This window comes from Erythrolamprus reginae, chromosome Z (genome assembly GCF_031021105.1).
Source record: "Erythrolamprus reginae isolate rEryReg1 chromosome Z, rEryReg1.hap1, whole genome shotgun sequence".
Taxonomy (NCBI): Eukaryota; Metazoa; Chordata; class Lepidosauria; order Squamata; family Dipsadidae; genus Erythrolamprus; species Erythrolamprus reginae.
The window spans coordinates 132,276,503-132,302,772 of NC_091963.1; the positions used below are offsets into that span (position 1 = coordinate 132,276,503).

The 26,270-nt window shown below is 38.0% G+C and overlaps 2 protein-coding genes across 5 annotated transcripts in view; one reads left to right on the top strand and one right to left on the bottom strand.

Moving 5' to 3' along the window:
* The window catches only part of TMEM143 (transmembrane protein 143), a 35,609-nt gene extending 19,514 nt beyond the window's left edge, over nt 1–16,095 (bottom strand). The window contains exons 1-5 of one of the 3 annotated variants that reach the window (XM_070727888.1): nt 15,963–16,095; nt 14,818–15,013; nt 11,261–11,368; nt 7,805–7,999; nt 2,660–2,796 (exon numbers count right to left, since the gene is read on the bottom strand). In XM_070727888.1, the coding sequence (XP_070583989.1) occupies nt 2,660–2,796; nt 7,805–7,999; nt 11,261–11,368; nt 14,818–15,012 (635 nt within the window). In that variant the 5' untranslated portion in view covers nt 15,013; nt 15,963–16,095. Of the gene's footprint in view, nt 1–2,659; nt 2,797–7,804; nt 8,000–11,260; nt 11,369–14,817; nt 15,014–15,526; nt 15,589–15,924 lie in introns of those variants that run through there. The other 2 variants (XM_070727887.1, XM_070727886.1) reach the window with 2 other exon arrangements.
* Nucleotides 16,096–16,178: 83 nt separating this feature from the next.
* SYNGR4 (synaptogyrin 4) lies at nt 16,179–26,266 on the top strand. 2 transcript variants are annotated; one of them, XM_070727891.1, is made up of 5 exons: nt 16,179–16,269; nt 17,527–17,671; nt 18,758–18,995; nt 20,332–20,468; nt 25,234–26,266. In XM_070727891.1, exons 2-5 carry the CDS (start codon nt 17,576–17,578, stop codon nt 25,447–25,449), a joined length of 687 nt encoding a protein of 228 aa, XP_070583992.1. In that variant the 5' UTR covers nt 16,179–16,269; nt 17,527–17,575; the 3' UTR covers nt 25,450–26,266. The 2 variants fall into 2 exon arrangements, with proteins under 2 accessions (XP_070583992.1, XP_070583991.1); XM_070727890.1 differs by having other exon boundaries at nt 16,209–16,269; nt 17,514–17,671.
* The last annotated feature ends 4 nt before the right edge of the window (nt 26,267–26,270 follow it).

Sequence of the window (26,270 nt, forward strand, 5' to 3'; positions counted from 1 at the left end):
GTATGGGTTCCCAGAAAGGAGGAGCTGCAGTCCTCTGGATTAGACCCACTGGAGGTCTGAAACCCAGGGCTGCCTGAGGAGAAACCCCCAGCTGCACCTGTGGAGAAAAGATAGGAAAAAAACAAGGCAAGTTAAAATTTATGTTCAAATTTTTCAACAATATTTAATTTAAAATATTAACATAATTTAATAATTAATTACTACACAATTAATAAGTACTCAAACCAAACCCTGTTGGCAGAGCCAAAAACTCAGAGTCCCTTTACTGCGACTGAGTTTTTAGACTGGAGGGCTAAGGGGGGCGGCACCTGCCTAATATTTAAATTAAACTCAGTCCCTACCAATCAGACTGAAGAATTACCCATCCTGGACTCTCCTTGCAAGTGCATTGGAGAACTACTCAGACAAATCAGTCTCAGAAAGAAAACAGGGGAAGGGAAGAATAACTACATCCTACAGAGTAGATAAGGCTAGATAAATTCACTGTACTACGGGAGAAAAAAATGAAGTCTATCATTTTTTTAAGGGTTGTAAAACACTTGGATTAGGAACTAGTGGGTCTTTTATAGGCATGGAAGTAATTCAATTACCCTTTTGACAAACAGTTTCAGATTTTAGTCTTGAGGGGTGATGATACAAGAGCTCTGAGGGGAAAAATGGGCACGTTATCACAAAATGTCAGGTATTGCCAACACAGATGCAAAAATCAGGAACAAACTATTGAAAAGAACGTTTGTACAAAAGATGAAGTGATTGTAGACAAATCACTCCATTCTGTTGAGGGGGGAAACAAAACATACATATAATAATAATTAAAAAGAACATTTTATAATTTTCTCTCCAAATAATCTTTGCCTCTGAGTAACGTTTCCTCAAAGCTGACTCGGACCATGTGGAAAAGTTTGAATGTTTCTGTGAGACTTCAATTCTTGTTAAGATATAAACTAAAAGTATCCCAATTTGGTTACTGAAAATTAACTTGCACGTAACCTTCCGTAGTTGAACAACTAAAACCTATCCAGTAAGGCTTATTTTTCATTTTCTGATTTTATTTCATAATTCCTTCTGTTTCGGAACAATCTTGCCCTATCACATGCCGAAAATGTCATATGTTGCCTGACATCTTAATCAATCTGGACAGTCAAGCATGACCAAACCTACCATTTTTTTAAAACCCCCAAACACACTGTACAGTATAGTAATTTGCTATGTCAAGTTATGTTAATTTTGCTGTGTTGATTCATGAAGAACAATCAATATGGTATTTTGTTATGCCTAATAATAATATCTTCTATAATAATTTTATCTTCTATAAAATCTTCTATAATAATTTTATCTTCTATAAAAAAATAGCTGGCAAAAAGTAGAAGGGTCCCAGTGGAATATAACTTCCTATCGATGCCTTCACGTTCATTGCCATCCAACTATATAATAGAATGGAACTTCTGCGGCAAGCATCTTTACATCCCTTCCATTTTTTTTAAATTATTTGTGCCTTTAAGACATTTTCTTTGACTCCTGGAAAAATCTTTGTAGTTTAATTTAGCAAGATTTTTCAAAAGTGGTTTGCCTTTTATTTCTTCTTCCTAGGGCTGAGAATGAGTGGCCAGCTTAAGGTCATTCTAAGACTACAATACCTAAATCAAAATTAGAAATCACAGATACGGCTTCGGTTACAAGTTAAGAATTGGTTTATAGACAATAAATTAAACATATAAGCTTATCACCATCCCAACAGAGTTGTTGGAAATTTAACTGTCTCATTCATTTTTCTGTTTCTCAACCTCAACAACTTTAAGATGTGGATTTCAACTCCCAGAATATCCTAGCCAGCATGCCAAAGTAGAGTTGTCTTAGTTGCTGAGCGTGAAAAACAATGATTAATGGAATTGGAAAACAGTAATCAAACCCTGTCAGAGCAGGTATGATGGAAAAGAGCACAATCTGGCCAACCCAAATGCTACTCACACTTAGAATGTCCTAAAAAAACTCTTCTTCAGGCAAACCTTAGCACTTGATGAAATGAATCACAGATGAAAACATTTAACTTCTAAGAAAGAGCATTCATTTTTTCCGTAAGAATGTATTTTTCAGTTTTCTACCTCCAGAAATTTCAAGAAAAAAAATCAGTAAGCTTATTTTATGAACATTTCACTTAGAAGTCATAAAGCACTTCCCTCCAAGTTGTAAAGCATCCCATCTATAGTATCTAATTTACAACAGCACATAAAACTGGGTGGAAGAACCATAGCTCAGTAACAGAGTTTTTACAAGCAAAGAGCTTCAGGTTTATGAGACAGGAAAAGAACCACATAAATTCACCAAACCATGCAATTGAATTCTTAAATATGTGCCTGGACCATCTTGAAAAGATGAGAGAAAATGGCTGTTAGATTACGTCAAGGATCACAGATGATATGTTTCTGAATTCAGTGGCAGAAGAATATCTTGAGGGCAAATATCTCAATATTTGGTGCTGGGGCCCTGCTCAGACTACCAGTCTATGATCTGTTCCATCACTGCTCTTCTTAAGACAAAGTAGGTAACATCAACCCAGGTGGACAGAAATCTGACCTGATAGAAGGCCGAGTCTTGGGAATAGTCCCCCAAAAGGATCTCCAGGTGGCAACAGATACTAAGGAGACCATTTTTTTCTTGCCTGTCTGCAGGAATCCGAGCAGGGCCGAACAAGCCTGTCCTCTGGGCTCGAGTTGAAGCCATCACTCGCAGAGGTCCTATCCGTTGGCCCAGAGCCCAGAAGATGATGTATTCATACTGATCCAAATTCACTGTCACCTGAAGAACGGAAACCAGAACGGACATGAAAATACAAGTCATTAGGGATTTCCCACATTCTGAACATCACAAAGTGATGGGTAACAAACCATATATCACTGTATTACTGGTGAAGCTAGACTTAAATACCCATCGCTTGCTCAAATCTGCTTATCTATAGGCTTCTCCAGGTATGCTTAGAAAGGGGGCTATTGCCATATGAGTCAAAGTACATGTCAAAATCTGGTATCTTCCCAACACTGCCGAGCAGTGCTTGGTAAAATGAGAAAGCCCAGTTTGGAAGGCAGCAGATTCTTCCACCTGCAGCCTGCTGCCTCTTGTAGCATTTGTCAGCTCTGGGAAATGGTACATTTGTTTTTCCCCCTCATCCTGCCTTTATTATTTTTATAAGTAACTCAAGAGGGCAAACACACAATATATAATGGTCTTTCCTCTTCCTATTTTCCCAACAACAATCCTGTGAAGTGAGTTGGGATAGAAGTGACTGAATGGCCAAAGGAAACCCAGCTGGCTTTCATGCCTAAGGAGGGACTAGAACTCAGTGTTCCCTGGTTTCTAGGGCAGCGCCTTAACCACTACACAAAACTGGATCTCTAAGGAAAATACAATGGCTTTTGTGTTCATCATCTCTATGAATGAGACATCAGACAACTTGCAGCTGTTATATAGACTCCAGAAGGGAATGTTAGAACAGGTCAATTTGGTTTGAAAGGGATGAGCTTTCTCGCTCACCGAAATGATAGATAATCCTCAACTTACAACAGTTCCTTCATGACTATTGAAAGTTACATTGAAAAAAAATGACCTATGACCATTTTTCAGACATGAGTGGTACGACAGGGGTCACGTGACCAGCTTTTGCAACCACCTGACAAATGGGGAGCCTGATTCACTTAACGACTCTGGTGGTTCATTTAACAACTGTGGCAAATAAGGTCATAAAATGATGTAAAACTCATTTAACAAATTTATCACTTAGCTACATAAATGTGGGGCTCAGTGGTTGTTGTAAGTTGGCGACTACCTATATGCAATTATGGCCTTGGTGAAGTGCATCAGGATCTGAGTGGAAGACTCAATGATAGCCCCCAATATGAACTAATCAATAGATTCAGGTTGATCCCAGATTCAGTGGGTCACCTGACTGCCTCCAAAGTAACAGGAAGCAAAGCGTAACAAATTTTATATCCCTTGCGATGGTTATTGAGTACTGCTGGCTTAAAGCTGAAAACATCATTTTAACCTTGGAATATCAAAAGGTGTTTGATGCACGATTCCTTTTTTCAGGAATGGGTTGTGAAGATAAAAGTAAGTACATGTGCACATGCTCCCTCCCAAGAGAAAACCCAAGATGGCAAGGTATACGTGTTACATGCTTGAATGCTAGTGGGGCAAGACCCTCCATCTGTAATGGAAATTCCATGCCTAATATAGTAATTTTTATGTGTGATTTCTGACTGCAATCTGAAAAGGGGAAGTTTTTGCTTACAGTCTCATTACCTCGAGCCAGGCCTATCCATTTTCAGCACATAAGTTTGCTGAGACTTACAGCTAAAATGAAAATCCTACCTCTTTCCTCCTCTTTTAAAATTTGATGATGCAATTTTTTTTAGGCTGGGGTTGCACACAAAGGCAAATTATATAAGCAAGATAAGATAGGATAGGATAAAAACCTTTGTAGTCATTTTTTCCTGTGAGCACACTTGCCCACATTAAAAATGAAATTCTGTTGCCTGCTCTCAAAAGTATGTGTGTGTGTACACAAATAGAGATATTAACGACTATCCATTTTGAGCTGAAACAGGAAGCTTTAGAGTTCACAAGGTTGATGCTTTATGGAACAAAACTGTCACTGAATCTGAATGTTGTGCTTTGGATGCCACAGAGCTACTCCTAGAAGATAACAAGGAAAACGGGTCGTGAATAATCTTCTCTGCCATTCTCACCACTCTCCGAACTGCCTTCTCATCTGAAGCAGTAATGCTTCCAGTGGAACAATTTGTTTGGCTCTTTTTCTTAAATTTTATATACCATATATTTTAGCAAATAGAAAAACAGATGCAAAAACAAACAAATCAGAATCTACCAAAAAACGGGCAAACTGATCTGCGCGGGATCCCCAAATTTCTCTTTTGTGGCCTTCAAAAGTCGTATCATCAAATTTTGGAATCAAACTACCAAGATACAATACATGATTGATGCTTTTTTCTAGCATTTTTTTTAAAGTGTAAGTCTTCTTTTAGATTTAATGCCATTCAGCACCATTCAACCACTTGCCTGGTGGTTACTCCCTCAGCAGCCTCCAAAAATAAAGAAAATTGTGATCTCTAGCAACCAAGATATCCTGCCACTAGCCAGAAAGAACTTTGCATTCTATATGTATTAATTGCATTTCATTTCTTAATAGGTACTAGCAATGTATTAGACATCTTAATAAATAGTAGTAATGTAATAGATAGATATCTTAATAGATAGTAGAAATGTTTCACCATATCTTGTAATACAACCAAAGCTGTAAAGTTAATAGGCAGCATATATTTTTCTAATAAAGGAGATACATGTTAACTAGGAATAAGGCACAACATAGGCAACTTAAGATGATGATATAACCCAGTGATAGGGAACCTTTTTTTCACCAAGTGCCCACCCGTTGAAGCCCTAGAGAAGCTGAAAAACCCCTCCCAAAGCCTTCGCAGGAGCTGAAAATCAGCTGGCTGGCACGCACATGTGCTGGAGCTAAGCTAGGACAACATCTCGCATGCCGGCAGATATGGCTCCACGTGCGCCACCTACGGACAAATCTATGGAGTTAAAAGGCTAAACTTTAACGTATCTTTTTTCCAGCACCAGACATATGCATATGCTGAGGACTTTTTGATTGGCATTAGACCAGTTAGAACTAGACCAGTTAGAAAGAAACTGTGTTTCTTAGTTGCCTTCAAAAGGTATCCTGCTGGACAAGGTCAAAGCAAGGCAAAGCAAAAGGCTGAATAGTACTGAGAAGTTGTGAAATTTTCCTCTGTAGCTTGGAGAGATCCAAGACCATTCAAAGAAATTCTAGGATTCCTTTTCATGTAATTTACCTTTGTGCGTCACCCCAGCCTGAGAAAATCCCACCTCACCAGACTTTAAAAGAGGTTGGAAAAGGTAGGATTTGCATTTTACTATAAGAGTCTCGGAAGACAGTAGTGCTGGAAACCGATAGGCCTGGCTTGAGATAATGAGATTGTAAGCAAAAACATCTTCATTTCTGATTGCAGTCAGACATCAGACATAAAAATGATGCTGACGAATAGAAAGCCATCAAGCAAAACATGAGGGTAGGAAGAGGGGTTTAGGATAACTTGCCGCATTAACTCCCCATGGCCGACTGGCCACAGGACAATCCAACACTGTGTGAACCGTTTCATTCAGTTACTTTTATTATTAATCACCATGCTTTCACTGAATTTATTGTAACTTGTATTTCTGGACTGACTTTATTATTATTGGCCATGGTTCCGTGGAAATTAATTTATCTTTTTTATTTATTGAATTGTTGTGCAGTGAGTTGGCTGTGATGAGTTGGCCGTGGTGAATTAGCAGCGAGTTGACCCATTCCGAGGAAGCGTTTGCCCAGGTTCGCCTGGTGCACCAGTTGCGTCCCTATCTGGACCGGGACTCATTGCTCACAGTCACTCATGCCCTCATCACTTCGAGGTTTGACTACTGTAATGCTCTCTACATGGGGCTGCCTTTGAAAAGTGTTCGGAAACTTCAGATCATGCAGAATGCAGCTGTGAGAGCAGTCATGGGCTTACCTAGGTATGCCCATGTTTCACCATCACTCCGCAGTCTACATTGGCTGCCGATCAATTTCCGGTCACAATTCAAAGTGTTGGTTATGACCTTTAAAGCCCTTCATGGCACTGGACCAGAATATCTCCGAGACCGCCTTCTGCCGCACGAATCCCAGCGACCGATTAGGTCCCACAGAGTGGGCCTTCTCCGGGTCCCGTCAACTAAACAATGTTGGTTGGCGGGCCCCAGGGGAAGAGCCTTCTCTGTGGCGGCCCCGACTCTCTGGAACCAACTCCCCCCGGAGATTAGAACTGCCCCTACTCTCCCTGCCTTCCGTAAACTCCTTAAAACCCACCTTTGCCGTCAGGCATGGGGGAACTGAAACACCTCCCCCGGGCATGTTCAATTTATGCATGGTATGTTTGTGTGTGTGCTTGTTAGTAAATGGGGTTCTTTTTAAATATTTTAAATTTATTTGGATTTGTCATGATTTGCTGTATCTTGCTGTGAGCCGCCCCGAGTCTGCGGAGAAGGGCGGCATACAAATCTAAATAATAAAATAAAATAAATAAATAAAGAGAAACTGGGTCGCTAAGGGTTAAAAGAGGCACGTCAGGGGAAATCCACAAGGCATTTTCTGCATCTGAAATGTAAGTCTGTTTTACCATTCCAGAACCCCTTCATCCTCTATCACAGTGATGGCGAACATTTTTTTTCCCTCGGGTGCCAAAAGAGCGTGGGTGCGTGCTATCGTACATGCGTGAGTGCCCGCATCCATAATTCAATGCTTGGGAAGGGCGAAAACAGCTTCCCCCGCCTCCAGGAAGCCCTCTGAAGGCTGGAAACGGCCTGTTTCCCAACTTCTGGTGAGCCCAGTAGGCTCGTGTTTCACCCTCCCCTGGCTCCAAAGGCTTCCCTGGACCCAGGATAGGGCGTTTTTGACATGCAGAGTGCCTTCCCCATCTACCCAGAGGCTCTCTGTAAGTCAAAAGCGCTCTCCTAGAGCCTCTATGAGCCAAAAATCAGCTGGCCGGCACACACATGCACGGTGGTGCTGAGCTAGGGCAACGGCTCACGTGCCAGCAGATATGGCTCCGCGTGCCACCTGTGGCACCGTGCCATAGGTTTGCCATTACTGCTCTATCACACATAACACAGATGGGACATCCTGAGGGGAAAAAGGTGAGAGTATGTGTGTGGGGGGGATGATCTTGATTGCAGGCCACACCTGGACTTCATCGTGAGGATGATTGACAATCAGTGCATAAGCCAGCGCTTCGTTTGACAACTTGTTGAAGTTGGCCTGATCCAATAGTGGTTCCATCATGGCCAAAATTTTCTGTTCTTTCATTAACCGTTCAGCATCTGTCAAAGGGAATTCCTGCAGTGTGTCCCGGTCAGGATCAATAGGGGTATAGAGTGTCTAGAAGGGGAAGGCATAAGTGGTAGGATTAATGCAATTAGTATTAATACAGCAGATTTGCTAAATGTCCAGTCACTGTGAGCAATTTATTATTGAAATCATCATCCCAACATCAGTGGGTAAACAAGCAGAAGGAATGAAATACAAGTAGTCCTCGATTTATAAGTAATCCTCAATGAGTAGTAGATGCTTGGAACAAACTTCCAGCAGATGTGGCTGGTAAATCCACAGTAACTGAATTTAAGCATGCCTGGGATAAACACAGATCCATCCTAAGATAAAATACAGGAAATAGTATAAGGGCAGACTAGATGGACCAGGAGGTTTTTTTCTGCCGTCAATCTTCTATGTTTCTATGATTTACAATAGTTTATTTAGTGACTGCCCAAAGCTACAATAGCTTTGAAAAAAGTGACTTATGACCATTTTTCATACTTGCATCCCCATGGTCACGTGATGAAAATTGAGGTGCTTAATAATTTATATTAATGACGGCTGCTGTGTCCAGGGGTCACGTGATCACCTTTTGCAACCTTCTGATAAGCAAAGTCAATGGGAAAGCCAAATTCACATAACCACTAGGTTATTAACTTTAACAACAAGTGATTCACTTAACTGTGACAAGAAATCATAAAATGGAGCAAAATTTACCTGGGGCAACAATGGGACAAAATTCACTTAACAAGTGTTTTGCTAAGAAACAGAAATTTTTGTCTGAATTGTGGTCATAAGTCAAATACTACCTTTGTCCTGTCTTTGCTCTACCAGTTAGTTTCTATGCTGAATGGGCAGAGAATGCAGATTTTTCTTCACCCACTAAGAATAGGAATGTACACACTTCACTGATACTCGTCCAAAAAATATTGTAGGAAGGGAGTCATTTAGGTGATGATAAAAATCAGTAGAAGTTTTGCAACATCTTTTCTGATTACAATAACACACTTTATTAAAGTGCATAAAATTTAATGTTTTAGTCAGGAAAGATGCTATCACTCTCTTTCCAATTTCTTGAACAATAAAAGTGTACTAGAGAACATGTCTCCGACCTTAGCAACTTTACGATTTGTGGACTTCAACTTCCAAAATTCCTCAGCCAACATAATCCATAATCTACCATAGTGCACAGTCCAAAAACCACAAGTCCTAAAGTTGCCAAAGCTGGGGAGACCCCTATATTAGAAAACAGATAATTATACTGGTCATTGTTTATCATTTCATCTGCTTTGGGATTAGTATTTTAGCAACTTTTGCTCATATAAAGAAATAAAGGGAGACTAGCATAGATCTATTTTGAGATATTAGCTCTCATCAGCTAGCCATACCCTTCTAGGATTTGAATCTGGACTGCTTTTGCCATGCTAGGCAGTGCTTTTACCCTCTAAGTCACAGGCTTTCCTCCATTTTATCAGCTGAGACAGAGAAAAGTTACATGTTTTTCTGTCAAGTCATCTGATTTACCCAAATATGGGAGGGAGCATACTGTTTCTTTTTGCCTTTCAACTTCATTCCAGGGGCCATCCAGACACCAAATCATATTTTTTCCAAACTTGCAAAGAACTGATATAGCAAACTGATAAAGCAGTATGCCCTCTCCCACAATTGGATATATCAGGTGAACATTTTATATATACTGTATATGCAAAAAGGATTTGACAGGAAAAAACCAAACATATATAACTCTTCCCTGGTACAAGCTGCAACAGGAGAAGAGGCTAGAGGTGAAAAGCTACTGCCTTATAGGCAGACTGCCCAGATTCAAATCCCAGTAAGGATATGGCAAGCTGGTGAGAGCTAAATAGCTTGAAATACAGTAGATCTATACTAGTCTCGCTTCATTTCCATTATCAGCAAATATATATATATTTCTGTTGTATGCACACCATACATACACATATATATGGCGTTCTTGATTCTTGCTCAAGATTGGAAATAAAACCTGCAGGATGTATTTTTTTGAAGACACACTTTTTTGCCCCACCAAAAGAGGGTGGAAAAATTAGTACGTCTTATATACCAAAAACAGCCATTTTTGGCCTCCCAAGGCCTCACTCCTGCGGCCCATTTTTCATAAAAATTGGTTGCACAGAGAGTTTGGGAAGCCTGCAGAGCACACCTGGGGGTGGAGTGAAGGCAAAAACACCAGTTTTTTTTTTTAAAAAAAGCAAAAAATGGCCCATATTTTTTTCAAAAATGGGGGAGTTTTTGCCTTTCCCCACCTCCTAGCTTCCCAAACCCTCTGCATGCCGTTTTTTTTTGGGGGGGGGGAGAAAGGGGGGGGGGGAAACCCAGGCTACTTTTCACAAAAACGGAGGTACTTTTGCCATCTAATTACCTCATCTAGCATGACTTAAAGTTTTGGATTTTTTTGATTCCCCTCACCTCACCTTCTTCCTTTGGCAGTGACTGTCCTCCTCCTCTTCTTCCTCCTCCTCCTCCCACTCAAATTCCGAGCTTTTATTTCTTTCCTAATGGGTTTGCATGCATTATTTGCTTTTACATTGATTCCTATGGGAAAAACTGCTTCTACTTACAAACCTTTCTACTTAAGAACCTGGTCACAGAACTAATTAAGTTCTTAAGTAGAGGTACCACTGTATTTATTCCTTATGGGGAAGATCTGTTTGGTACTCATTTTTGTTGCTCATCGTGTCTGCTGGAACCAATTAACGATGAGTATTCTAACCAGTTCTATAGAACCGGTAGTAAACTGGTGGTGGTGTCACAGAGCTGGTCCTGTCGGTGCTGGTCCATAGCTACTACCATGTTGTTTTTAGCTTCCCCCATCTCCACTACTGTCTGCTGGTTTTTGTTTCTGCACATGAACAGAAGCCACGTTTTTGGCACTGCACAAGCATGTGGACAGCACACAATGCTCGCGCAGCCATGAGGCCCAGGACAAAGTGAACTGGCAGTGAGGTAAGTTTGAACCCATCCCCAATATCAAGATACCACTGTATAAGGAAATGAAGCTGCTACCTGTTATTAGCAAAGGAAGTCAAGCAACCCAACCCAAGAGGCACACAGTAACCCGCATTTCTCTGCCATCCCTCTTGGTAAGGAGCTATTTTTATTTAGAAACATGGGAAAATACTATGTTTAAAAAACAAAACAACTGGTAAATTTTTGGGGAGGGGGGATTCTCAAGAATATTAAAACCCTTACAAACGATTGTTGTCCTAACAGTCATTTCTCTTGCTATCTTCTACATAGACTGGAACATTTTTTATAAATTTGCCTGCAAAAAAGAAAGTTTGCAACTACCTGTAGCTTCTCCAAAAAAGGATAGTAATGGTGTACAAGGGATGAGTCCACCTGAGACACAAACTGCAAGAATGAGTTACGTTCTTCATGATTAGAAGAGTGGAACTCCTGAGGAAGGAAAAAAGGGACCTGATTAACCTCTAAATGGCCATAAGAAGCAGTGTTTATTGAGATGTTCCTTGAGTTGTATCAAAACAAATACCACTATTTACTCAGTTCTGGTGCACAGTCATATCTGTAGCAGTCAAATAGTGATCTATATAGCCTCTTGCTATAGCACTATTATCTTTACAATTTTCCATTTACTTCAAGCCACTTCTCCGTAATACTGTACAGCTTAAAATTGGCTTGAATAAATGTTTTTGAAGATGACTTGCAATAATACTCAGGAATTCTGAACTCCTAGCTACTGGGAAATTCCTCTATCCCCAATTCAAAACTGATATACAATGGTAAATTCTTCAATGTCTGAATCTTCATTGAGGTATAGGCATATTCTTAAGAATTTGGTCTCCACAGATGAATTTTTGGATAACAAGCCTGATAGTTAACATTTGTAGTAATCAATGTATCTTGGAATATTTGTGTACAATGTCAGATCGTAAATTTCTCTCTATTTGAGAAGGTATCACTGTTCCATAACAGAATGCATGCTTTCCATTTCCATTAAAGTTCCATTTTAAAAATCCAATAAAAGTGGTACAAAGTAGTAAATATTTTGATATTTTTGAAATTATAAGGGTCTAGGAGAGATATAATCAGACTTAACATAAAATATATGGCTTTAGAAAGTTGCCTTAACAGATTCCATTGCAACATGCATCTCAAACATCTTTATAACAATGCAGAGTCCACAATTTAAAACAGTTCACTTAGTGACTGTTCGAAATTACAATGGCACTGAAAGGAGGTTTTTCACACTTACAACCATTGCAGCATTCCAATGTTTATATAATCAAGTCAGATGTTTGCAACTGGCTAATATTTATGACAATTGCATTATCTCCAGGCCATATGATTGCGACCTTCTGACAAGCAAAGTCAATGGGAAAGCCAGATACACTTAACAACCATGTTATAAACTTAACAAGTGCAGTGGGTGTCAACAGACTCAAGCTCAACCTGGATAAGACAGAGTGGCAGTGAGTTTTGCCTCCCAAGGACAATTCCATCTGTCTGTCCATCACCCTGGGGGTGGGGGGAATTACTGACCCCCTCAGAGAGGGTCTGCAACTTGGGCATCCTCCTCAATCCACAGCTCACATTACAGAAACATCTTTCAGCTGTGGCGAGGGGGGCGTTTGCCCAGGTTCGCCTGGTGTACCAGTGGCGGCCCTATTTGGACCGGGAGTCACTGCTCACAGTCACTCATGCCCTCATCACCTCGAGGCTCGACTACTGTAATGCTCTCTACATGGGGCTACCTTTGAAGAGTGTTCAGAAACTTCAGGTTGTGCAGAATGCAGCTGCGAGAGCAATCATGGGCTTTCCCAAATATGCCCATATTACACCAACACTCCGCAGTCTGCATTGGTTGCCGATCAGTTTCCGGTCACAATTCAAAGTGTTGGTTATGACCTATAAAGCCCTTCATGGCACGGGACCAGATTATCCCAGGGACCGCCTTCTGCTGCACGAATCCCAGCGACCAGTTAGGTCCCACAGAGTGGGTCTTCTCTGGGTCCCGTCAACTAAACAATGTCGCTTGGCGGGACCCAGGGGAAGAGCCTTCTCTGTGGCGGCCCCAACCCTCTGGAACCAACTCCCCCCAGAGATTAGAATTGCCCCCACCCTCCTTGCCTTTTGTAAGCTTCTTAAAACCCACCTCTGCCGCCAGGCATGGGGGAACTGAGATACTCTTTCCCCCTAGGCCTTTACAATTTTATGCATGGTATGTCTGTATGTATGTTTGGTTTTATAATAAGGGTTTTTAACTGTTTTAATATTGGATTGTTATATGCTGTTTTTACTACTGTTGTTAGTCGCCCCGTGTCTACGGAGAAGGGCGGCATACAAATCCAATAAATAATAAATAAAAAAATAAAAAGTGTGGTAAGAAAGGTAGTAAAATGGGACAAAATTCACTTAATAAATATCTCACTTAGCAACAGAAATTTTGGGCTCAATTGAGGTTATAAGTCAAGGACTACCTGTAATTGTTAAGTGAATCAGTTTATATCTTCAATTATATGCTGTGTCTCCACCAATGAGAAAAAAGAATGGGATATTTCATAAACAGACCAGATTTCCAATCTGTATTTTTATATTTATCCACTTTTTTATCCTTGACTATAGTAGAAGTGGCCATAAAGAACTCCATGACAAGAAAAAGTCCCGATTTCTAGAAGTTTCATACATTACTAAGATAGATAAATTTATATGGCAGGATCATTATCCTTAATTTGTTCCTTATGGGAATATAAATATTATAATTTAGCATTAATCGAGGTCTAAAGTTCATGGGGCTTATACTTTGTGTAACCTCTATCTGCCTAGTAGTAAAGTTCTAAAGAATTTGCTTCATATTCTCCAGATCATTATTGTCCAATGTACTCCAGATCTTAGAGATCAACTTTTTATAATCTGTGCTAAGTATCTGGACTGCTTCTATCTAGTTGAAGGCCATTGAGTGAGTCTCTCTAATAGGAGACTTCCCATTTAAATGAGAAAGATGTATTTTCAGATTTAATCATAAGAGGTCCTCTGTATGAAATGATCAAAGCAAACATGAAGGGCATCCATGATAACATTGTGGTGTTCCTCAACCATCAAGTAATTTAGATAGCTACCAATTGTAACTAGAATTCTTCTTTCATTCCCTTTTATATCCTTTTCTTCCTACAAAAGCTTGTAATTTGTCACCCTTTCATTTTTTTCATGACATGCCACTCAGCATATATAGGATAACTGCCTTTTCCTCATGCTATGCTTTTTCTCCATTTCTATACATTTGTTTAACAAAATTTAAACCACTGTTTCCTTTACTTGAACAGCACTTTGTTTCAGTAAGTATTTTCATCTTTTCAGAATGTTGTCTTCCAAAGGTTCATCCCATTTGGCCTATCTCATCACTTCAGAAAGTTGCCCCATTGGAGCAGGTTTTTTTAAGATCAGCTTAATTCATACTATACATTTTCATGAAGCCAGGCCCTACTTAACAAGCAAAAGGGACCTGCCTCCAGAGCTGTAAAATTGAAGGGGGAAAAAAGGTTGTTAAATCAAGATTGCAGATAATTTGCCGAAATAAAACACCTGGTATGCTAAAGTAAGCACTGACTGGGTCAAGAGAAACTACATTTTGCAAGGTGAATGCATTATACTCATCTGGTGAAACAGTATACAACATATTTCTGTATAACACTACACACTATTGCTGCTTGTGTTGTCTATGAAAAGGAACGATACATTTTGCTTGCTTCTACAAGCAGTATCTGCACATTGTAAAAATTGTGGGTACTGTTTTGAGACACTGAAAACACTTCAAAAGCTAGGAAGGAATTTTGTTTTGTGCAATGCATTCAAGGGATATCAGAATTGACACAGGACCCTATTTTTACCTTTACCAGGGCTTCAACCAGTTGGTGCTTGGAAAATGGGATGTATTTTTCCTGATAATCCACTGCCCAGTTCTGTGGTTCTGTTGGCTTCCGTATCTTCCGATATTTCGCCATCCTGGCAGCCAGGGAGGCCTTGCCACGTAAAGAAAACCCTATAATCTTGGTCCCCAGGGCTAACCGGGTTATGCTCAGCATTCTGGGGGAGTCCAAAGCTTAACAGTTAAAAAATGGCAGCAAAGACATACATATTCCATAGCTAAGTTTCCTCAAGCTAACTTTATTTTGCAACTAGTCTGCTTGAAGACTAGTGGCAGCCATACATCTCTGAAAGGTGACTGCCACAACTCTCCAAGCAGTATGGTTGCAATGTAGAAAGTAGAGCAAATCTGACTTTTTGATAAGCTCCAGGCAAAGAATGCTCAGTTAACATGGAGGTGCCATGCACAGAAGACAAGGTAATTTCCCCACTACCACCACCCGCGACTGCATATGAAAGCAAGGTCACAACAAACTGGGGTTTAAAAGTAACTGACCAAAATCACCAAGCTATCCAACCTGTTGAAATTAAAGTACCCGCACCCCAATTTACAAGGCTGTTGTTTTTTTCTCCCTCTTCACACACACATACACACAACACCGTTTTAACTACAGATCCAATTCGGACCAATTTTTTGTTAACAAGTCCATTATTGGAGCAACGAGCTCTGACCTTTAAAAAGAAGCCTGACATTGAATCTGGCAGCACATGCGCACAATGTTTCTTGCTCTCTTCCGCCCGCAATTCTAATCCTTTTAACTATTCCCGGGGAACTTCACATTGCGTCGTGAGCTTGCGCAGTGGCTGACGTGGGCTGTCGCGAGTTAAGCTGAACCCCTAAACTAGAAAATTTAAAACGGTTACTCGCAGAGCGTAAAACTTATTTGCCCATCGACTCTGTCCTGATTCAGCCATGCAAAATGCCGTCAAAGCTCACAAAGGAGCCATTCTGCGTCATTCGTCTTTTACTCTATGAAAACTACTGAAAGCGTTTCGATTTAAGAGAAACCGAGTTTGTTGCTGTACCATTTTCCTTTCCTAAATCTATGGCCAAACCACGGAACGCTTACCACAATCAAAAGAATCCCACAGTATCGGAAATTCTTACCAATCCGTTCGGTTTTACTATGATGCGCATGCGCCCAAACTATTCGCGCCGGTGAAATGAGGTCGCAATTCCTCGTCAGCGCACGCGGGCTTCTAGAATACTCTCAAGGCGTCGTTCTAATTCCCACCCTCCCAACAGTCATTTCCAACTGCCCTGTAGAATGCTCTAGCGTTCGAAAAGAGACACTGACAGGTCTCCTGACCATTCAGGCTTCGAGTTCTCTCAAGCGCTTTTCCACGCCCTCCATGGGCACGTGACGAGATCGAAAAGGCGGGAAAAACATCATTTCCTTCACTTTCCCCAAGGGGTAAGTGAGGAAAAAGAGCGCTTCTGAAATGTTCCAGGATGATCAAGAAAATGTAAAGCGCTCTGTCCTTCATTTCTGAGTAGGCTTTATCGTGCAGCCCCTTACAAATATTTCATTTGAGCTTTTTAGCTTTCCCCCTTCTGCCATTTTCAGGATGTATTGGACGTCCATATTCATATGCAGATATGGTAATAAAGTAGGAATTGAAGCCAACTCCTGCTTGAGGAAAGGAGACTGAGTTAAAATAAGGGATACAGGTTGGGTCCCTTATTACAATATTTTCCCCAAGGCAAAGAATATATGTAGCGGTAGTTAAATATGAAACAAACTATACCATAAAGGAGCAACTTATTTTAATATATTTAATTGCACTTCAAATGGATCTGTCTCAAAAAAAGAGACACTACACACTTCCCTTATATTATTTTAACAGCAGAAAAACAATTGCCCAAGGAGTGACTGAGCAGAGATTTCAGTACAGATCCTCTCTGCTAACTAGCCATTATTTTTCAATAGTTCTTCAGGTAGGAAAAGAAATCAAGGGAATGTGTTTAGAGCTGCATTGACACATGGAATTTAAAATAATAGATCAGTTTCTTATTTGCTGTAGAAAAGTAAATCTGTACAATCAAGTTTATTTTTTTCAAGGGAATAACTCAACACATTTGAATAGTAAAACTTGCACTTTTTTCATATAAAACTAATCAGATTTTCAACATTTACTATGAAATTAGATTCTGAGAACAAAATGAAAAGGATACTGAGTAGTATTTGATTGTGCTCCATCACTGGGTTATTAGCTGATGTTAGCCCTTTTTTACTAAGAAATTTAAATATGAACTGGAAAATGATATTTACTGAGGCCCCGAAGCATATCTTGGAGTGATGGTAACAAAATAATTGCTTAAATAGAATTATATTGTTAAATTCAGATATCAGAAGTATGGCTATCACTCACTAAAAGCTGCTAGTTCAGTTTTTGTGCAAATAAAGGAATATTTCTTAAATAAATGTCATCTTAATGGAAAATTCTATAAATTCTATAAATTGCTTCTAAATACTGTAGTTTATAAACACAGTTTTGTTAACCTTCCATATGTCTGGTAGATTAAAGACTTGTCCGGATGTGCTAAGGCAGGAATAGAACTCTGAAATATAAAAGTGTATTTTAAAAAAACATTCAGTGTTTGTAGATAGAATCTTAGCAATATTTGTATTCTTAAAATTCAGATAATGTTTCTCAGCTTCAATTTACAGCAACCTTCCAGATTCAGTTTTGTTCTAATGACAAAAAGACAACTACAGAATGAGAAAAATTACTTCAGTCTTGCGGGACCTTTCGGACCATGACATGGTGCACATCTTCATACAACCTCAGATTGTTGCTAGAACACTAGGAGGGGTGAGACAAAATAACAGTACTGTACTAACTAAATGGTGGCTTTTTCTATATTTGGGTTCACATATAGTCTCTGATGCAGTTTCAACTTCAGAATAGTGGTCTAACATAATAATTGGGAATAAAAAAGAGGTTATGACAACACATATTATTAGGAGTGGTTGTACTATATCAGCAATAGCCATAATATTTTATTTTCAAATATAATCCAGTCCTTGCTCTATAAACAAATAGATAATCTGTGACCTATTGGGTCATTACATAGATATTTTCTGACTAAAATGAGAAACAAAATGGCCATGGTTGGGCAAAAAAGCAGTGAGCATAGGAACAACTTCTGACTTCCTGCCAGCTTCTAATGGGACTATCCTTATAGTCCCATTAGCTGACTTCCCTGTCTTCTAGTTTGAATCCTAGTGAAAAAAACAAATTAACAAACCTTATTTTACAAGTATTGTAGTATGGAAGTGAGGTGTATACAAAATGAATACATTAAATGAAAACCCAATAATCAGACATATGTAATTAATATTCAGAAAGTCGAATTTGGTCTATGAGGAAATGATGGATGTAGATGCAAACTAGAAGACAGGGATATATGCCAAAACTAAGATTTAAAGATTTCCATAGCCACAAACGATTTGAATATCTATGGAAATCTTTAAGACTTAGTTCTGGCATATATGCCAAAGGCATATAAACTGTATGCAGTCAATCTCTTCTCAGACATGAGTGTGATTCAGCACTAACTCAAGTCTCCAAATTTCTTGACTTATCCATACAGCTTTTTATTAACCTTAATTATTTTCCACCATTGTTTTTCTTCCTTGTTTCAGCTATGGTATTCTATAGGCAGAATGAATGTCCTTTGGGGCAGAGGTAAAATTCTAACCATTGGAGATAAAAACAATTTCCATCTCCTTATGTAGAAGAAGAGATTAATGATCAGGTTGATTTTTCTCTTTGCCTCAATGAAGATTCAAAAGAATGATGCTTGGACAAGTTAGACTTGATTGCAAAAAATGTATTTCATGAACATAGTTTTCAAATGTTTGTATTTAACATGTCCATTTTTTTCTCTTGCCTCAGGTGTTTTCTCTGGTTATATTTGCTTCCTTGATGACTGAAGGATATCAAAACTTGACAACCACTTCCCAGCTACATTGTATTTTTAATGATAATGGGGCAGCCTGCTGCTATGGCATCACAGTTGGTGTACTTTCTTTTCTCCACTGTCTCTTCTTTTTGGGCTGTGATATCTATGATACTTGCATTACTAATCACAAACTCAAGTATGCTATTCTTATATTGGATGTTACTTTCTCTAGTGAGTAATTTTTTTGTTATTTTGAAAATAATTTTGGGGTTAAAATGTAATATTTAACATTAATTAGGAGATAGGTGATTCTTGAGAACCCCAATATTCTAAATATTTTACTTTATGTATCAAAATTGTCTAAATATTTTCTCACTCCTATACTGTCCCCTCAAATAGCAAGCCATTAAAATTGTGGTGTCTCCCAACCACTCTCCACTGAAATCAGAAGTTCTATCACAATGAAAATGTCGACCTTATTTTACAACCCAACACTGTTAGATTTGATCGATACAATGTTGTGATTACACTATTGCTGATCTTCCAAATGAATCTGTCCAGATATTAAAATTGTTTCAGGGGATCTTTGGATTCTTTTTGTATTGATAATAATAGTTATGAAAATGGGCACATTTCTAGGCTTTGTACTCTTCCATGGGGATCTCCTATTAAATTGTTTACTTCAGATAATTTGGGGACCTCTAGTTATTTTATTGCTGTTTGTTGCCTTTATTGTTTTTAATATTCCTGATAATTTGCTGAAAGTTTCTTTGAGAAACTAAGGGACAGATTCTGAATCAATTCCTTAATAGAGAGTTTGTTTGTTTATTTATTTATTTATTCATTCATTCATTTCATTCATTCATTCAATTTTTATGCCGCCCTTCTCCTTAGACTCAGGGCGGCTTACAACATGTTAGCAATGGCACTTTTTTAACAGAGCTAGGCTATTGCCCCCACAATCTGGCTCCTCATTTTACCCACCTCGGAAGGATGGAAGGCTGAGTCAACCTTGAGCCGGTGATGAGATTTGAACCGCTGACCTTCAGATCTACAAGTCAGCTTCAGTGGCCTGCAGTACAGCACTCTACCTGCTGCGCCACCCCAGCTCATTCAGTCCATTTATATAATTCATTTTTATCGGTAGAGCCAAACTTCATGAAATAATTTCATATTTTAAAATTATACAATCAATCAAATTATAATTAATTCTTTTTTAAATAATGTTGGAATAATTTATTTCAAAATTATTTTAATATGTGCTGGCTGCAAACTGAAACAAAGCTATCATTGGACAAGTCAAAAACATTAAAGAATCTTCAATTTTCTTACCATGTCAACTTAAAAAAAATCCCATATCCAAACATTTTTAAGCACTGATGGTCTAGAAATCCTTATGTAGGGTACAGCAAAAGAATAAATTATGAAAATACTATTTTTTTCATAATAGAAATTATGAAAATACTATTTTTTTTCTCTAGATAAAAAGCAGTGGGTCTGACAGGACTTATGCTAACACACAACTTATTTGTTTGTGTCACATTCTTAGTCATATTTTTTTTCTCAGTGACATGGACATGCCTTTGGTTTATTGGATTCTGTATCCTAACCAATCAGTGGAACCGGTCAGTTCACTCCTACCTGCTGGGAACTAGTGCTGCACGGACTAGCATTGCCTTTGCCTTCCTTTCTGTTCCATGCTGGGTGAGTCAGTCAAGAATATCCATTATTATTTCAAATTGAGTCTTCCAATGGAAGCAGAGTATATTCCTGCAGAGTATCATTAGCCACAAAGGCCAAATGAACTGCCTTAAGGAAGCATATAACATTTACTTTACTCATTAAATCAGATGAGGATAATCCCAAAATGGATGTTTACTTTTCAATGAAATTATTATTTGTAATTGTAAAAGCAGTTTGATTCAGCATGCATATTAGTATTTGATCATTCTTAAATGTACTACTGCTACAATGTAGGTATTTCAAAAGGATGTACCAAACTAGCACTCCTATGTAACACAGATTTGCAGTGCTTGCCAAATAGACAATCATATTATAAACCTAATGATCTTATGATTTCTCAGATGCCACTGAACTTCCAATTTTCTAATAGCCTATACTAGAATGGCTGATTATTAATAGAAAAGGGAGACAGGAGTTGTAGTTAAGTGACATGCACTATTCTCTGATTTGTCAAAAACTTACACAAGATAACTCATGTTTGTGTATTGAAAAAAATATACAACATTTTTGTTTGCTTTCTGCTGTTTCTGTGTCTTCCACTGTTTGTTGAATTTATTTATAATTTTCTGTACTATCCTACTCAAGGTGCCTTGGTGCTCTCTGAGCTTGGTTGTTTTCTTGCAGATGTTTCATTACCAAGCTAGGAAACATTGTCCATTTTGATAATTAAAAAAAATGAAGCTTAAGAGCATCAAGGACCCCACAATTTAACCCTAATCTTCAATATTATTTTTTATTGGAATCATACCCAGATCACCCATTTCCTGCAAAGGTTGCTTCCAGGGCATAATAATTTGGACCTGATTCCTTTAGACTGGTAATTAAAGTTGATAGTTCATATTGAAAACATCAAACCAATCTACATTAAAAGCTAATTTTCTGGAATGTTAATATTTTAAATATAGAAATACAACAAAGAGGAAAATATGTTTACTCTCTGTTTCAAAACTTTAAAGTTAAAATCTAGTTTCTTTAATTTCTGGGAATTAGAAACCTAGCTCAGGAATGAGTTCTGAAGCAGGTTTATTCCTTCATTTGTTATGGAATTGGGTGACTCACATTTCCCATCAAAAATATAGAATCTATCAGGAGGAGCCTTCATGTACAGGCAATACCAGTACTAATTTATTTACAAACTTGGCACAGAAAAAAGTCAAGCAATTCAGAACTCAGGCTAGTCCATGAATGATGTTCTTTAACTCAGGAAGACTGAACAGTTAATATCCATTTTACATCCAGCAGAGACCATATTGGTAACAACTTACTTGACCTCCTGCCAAGCTCAGAGCATTTTAATTCCCATTGCTTACTCTGCCAGTTTACTAAGTACATTTTGCAGAAAGTACACCTTTGACCAAAGTCTTAATTTAGTTTCCCTCACTTATGAAGAGAGATTCTCTCAACAGAAATTAATGAATTGAGACTAAATTTTGTAGAAGGGGTGTGGATCTTTCTTCTGCAAGTTGTGTTTTTCTGAGTGCCTTATAATTTTATCACCAATTTAATCAGATGGACTGTTACGCTTTCTTGGATTCCTTAAAGCCCCTTTTAAAACCTTGATGGCAGAAAACTGCTTTCCAAGAGTTGAATATAGGGATAGTTAACAGGGTCAAGATTATAAAAAATATACTCCTGTCTAAAAAAAATACCCAAAAGAAAAAGACCCTGAATTGTAAGGTATTCCAAGGAAGAATACATAGAAATAAATAAGTATAGGAAAACATGTGTCGCACTCAAAAGAAAGAAAGAATTAATATAAAGCAGAATTAATACAAGTTTAATTAATGGCTGCATGTTTTTTTTCTTCTGTTCAATTGTGTCTGATTTTGAGAGACTACCTGGATTTGTCCCTGCAGTTTTGCTGTTGCATTTCTTTTCAAAAGTGGCTTGCCACTATTCCTTTCCTAGGGTTGAGAGAAAGTGACTGGCCCAAGGTCATGCAGTTGGCTTTGTGCCAATCTTCCAGTTTCTAGTCTGATGCTTTAACCATTACACCAAACTGGCTCTTGATTTACGATTAATTGCGTATAAAATAAGATGCCCAATTTGTTTTTAAAAATACATCATCTGCAATCTATCAAACATACTGTTCACATTCTACTCCATCTTAGGGGAAATGGTAAAAAGGAAACCAAAATAAAACACCCCCCCAAAAAAACCTTACTCACAACCCACCTCACTCTAGAATGAAAGTGAGGAAAGGCTAGTGCATATGTCTGTTGCGTGCAAGGAAAGAAAAAGGGGACAATAAAGCTGAAGATAAAATGAGTGAAATCAATAACAGGAGAAGAAAGGGAAGAGAAAGTTCAAGATTTAGGCATTACTAAAAACAGGCAAATAGTCTCCCCTAAGTTTTAGGAATATTCCAAATAATCAGTCACCTATGCTTTTTGGTAGCAATAGTACAAGATGCAGCTTCTGCTCATTTAATAGCAATACAGTATGGAAAAACTCCTTCGTTTCCAATTTACCAATAATTATTTGGAGGAAAGTAGTTTTCTCCTGTATAGTAAATACAATTAATTTCTTTTCCCAATTCCACTGCCTCGACTAAAAGTTCCTTAAACCTGTTTAGTTGAATTTATGCAAGAATAAGATAACTTTTTTTAGCAAACCAATTGGAAGTCCCTGGAGTCTAGCATTTTTCGTGGTAAATTTCTTTTTAAGATCTTACAATTACATTCTCCAACCTTCTCCTGAACCCAAGCATGATTTTCCAGCCTTTTAAGACAAAGAATGCTATAGTAGTCTCCACTCTACTATATATCCTATTATTTTAAAAATATTGCACTGCCTACACAATGTATGGATTTCTGAAAGATATGGGAAGAAAATTATTTTTTTCAAGATGAAATTCTTGGGACAACATGTTGGGACAATACTGTTACTGCCACTTCAAGCAAGATTTAATATATGGGAAATCAAGCATTTGCAGGTCCATATTTGAGAGAGGCGTTGCTTGTCTTTTGTACATACACCCTGAATGTCAAGTTGTTTAAATTGTATGCCATTAGTCAGAAAGTATTCAGTGGTTCATTCAACAGCTCAGAAACAGAATCATTGCCCAAGGGAGTTAGCTAGTGCATTCCTATAACTCCCTTAAAGAGTAAACCTTTTCAGGAGCGTTGTTCATCAGATCTGAGATACTGAGATTCTTTTTTCCAAAGTTTGCTAATTTTGGGACAAAAATCTCTCTATAAATTGGTTGGAACTGAAAGTAGTATAATAATACACACTTTTTGAACATTTAGTTCAGGGCAAACCCTGTCTTGACCCACACATCTAATCAAGTCTATTTAAATAGTAAGAGGAAACATATTCCCAATTCATAATGATGGTCACCGTTTGGTTGGATTGAGGAAAGGCCTGTTTTAAATATCAGCAGAACATGTGCAAGATTTAAAAAACAATTCATAATGGTGTATGTTCTACCTATATGATAAAAGGGAATGGAATATTAGTGTGGAATGGAATATATCATTAGTCTTTGGAAATTCAGCGATTTGTCATAGTAGTTGTTAATGTTTCTCTAGCAAGTAACAAGGGTGACAGGTCTTATCTCTGTATCCAAAGCGAGGAAAATGAAATATTTTATCACTCCGCAGCCTCACGAATACATATTTTCCCTTGAGGACTCAAATTAGTTTTACCACTCTGCAAGGTAGCTTATAAAGAGCACTTGTAATTTTAGTAGTTCCAAATAATTAGTGGCCCAGAAAAATTTGATCGTAGATCTAGCCATGACAAGACTGCTTCCTATCTACTACAAAGGACCTTTTGGACTTTAGTTTTTCATAAATCCAGCATGACTGACCATTTACATGGCTCTTGAGAATATTAGCATATAGTCATAGATACTATTTTGATATGTAGGAGACTTCATAAAGAGAAGATATGAATTAGAGACTTTTATAATATAATGTACAGGGGGAGCAATTTGGGCTCAATCTGGACTAAAAGATGTTCTTGTTTTGCTCAAAGAGCCATGGCCTCCAATCTAAAGTGATCCTATTGCATTCCCCCCCATCCTCTACTAGTCCAGTGTCTAATCTTAAAGCTAATATTTTTTGAGACACAGTAGCCTGTTACAAAATTTTCCTAGAATTTACACAGGTTATTTGGTCCATATTTTGATACTATTTTAAATATGCATGTGATTTTATATGAACACAAATGAAATGTGCATTTTAGTTCAGGAAGTACACATATTTAATAGGGGAAAATGATTGCCTGTATCTGATATTTATATTATCTTAAAATCATATTTGGATATTTGTAGCTTGTAAATATTTATATTTGTAGATTTATCCATATATTGTTCTGCATTGCAATAAGTGAGAAAATAGTTAATTCGTAGATATTCTGTTCACTGCAGAAAACATACAAATCACATTAAAGATCCAATACAGTACTTGCTTTTTCATTTTCCTATTCTGGAAAACTTTTCTCTTTTTTAATGAATCATTTGAAAATGATTAAATTTAGCATATTTCATGTATTCCTGTTGGAAACAAAATGATTGTTGCAAAATAGCTGAGAGAATATATTACTTATCAAGCTAAATACTTCATTATTCCATAAATGTTCTTTACAATTATTCCAGAAAGGCTAATATTTTATTATTATATCATATTTTGTAATATCATCCTAAATCACACAGAACAAGATCAATTTCTTATCATATAAGATTACAGGTACCTGACTTGCCACCATTTCTCCTCCATAGGGATACCTAGCCTATCTGGCTGTGAAAAACCTGTGCGCTGAGCCACCTGTGCCGTATAAGCGGACACTGGATGAAGGATCTGTTGCTTTGACCACCCTTTCTACATCCACCCCCACCTCTCTTCCCAATATGGGGTTCCCTGAAAATGTGGGTGCAGCTTCTTATCCATCCACTCCTGTACCCCATCGACTAACATTAATGAATACTGATGACTAAGCAAACGTCTTAGTCAGACTTAGTCATATTAAAAAACAAAACCAAAACCCCCCACAAAACCCCAAAATGTCTGAAGTTGTTTTTACTGTAACAAAGCAAAAATAAAAGATGGATGGACAAGGAATTTGTAAGCACAATGTAACATGTGGTTGCTGTGCATAATAATACACAAAAGCTTCATAAAACCTGAATGTTCGGCTAGATCCTTCTGTCTTTCTTTGGACGCATAAATACCAATTGTTTATCCTTTAAAGTCAAATTAAGACTCACATATTTGGAACCTGTGTATTAAAATACTAAAAGCCATTATGCAGGAGGAAAAAATAATGCATATGGAGCTGCCAAGATACTGTTATATTTTCAGGAACGGATATAGCACTGGCCAGGTATTATAGTTAAAAACCTACTTTAAGATATAAAAACAGGCATGTGGGGAGACTATTTTCTATTCTCTATGGGCAATTAGTAAACAAGTAGAAGCAAATTGTGAAGCTGGTATGAAGAATTCTATATATTATGCCTTTGTCTGACCAGGCTGATTCAGATGCTCTATACTGCTTATTTGGGTTATATGTATAAGATGCTACTATAAAATTGTGCAGAAAAAAATTCATATAAACACAACCAGGACTGTGTATGTGAACTCATTCCACATGGTCATATGTAACTGCCATAACCATTAGGGCAATTGTATAGTTCATGTGATCACAGAAATGGCTACTAGCTATTGCAAGCAGTGTTTGGGTAGTATAAAATACAAATTTTTGCAAGGAGTTCCATGGAAAATGTAAATAATAAAGTACCCCATCTTAATTCATCTA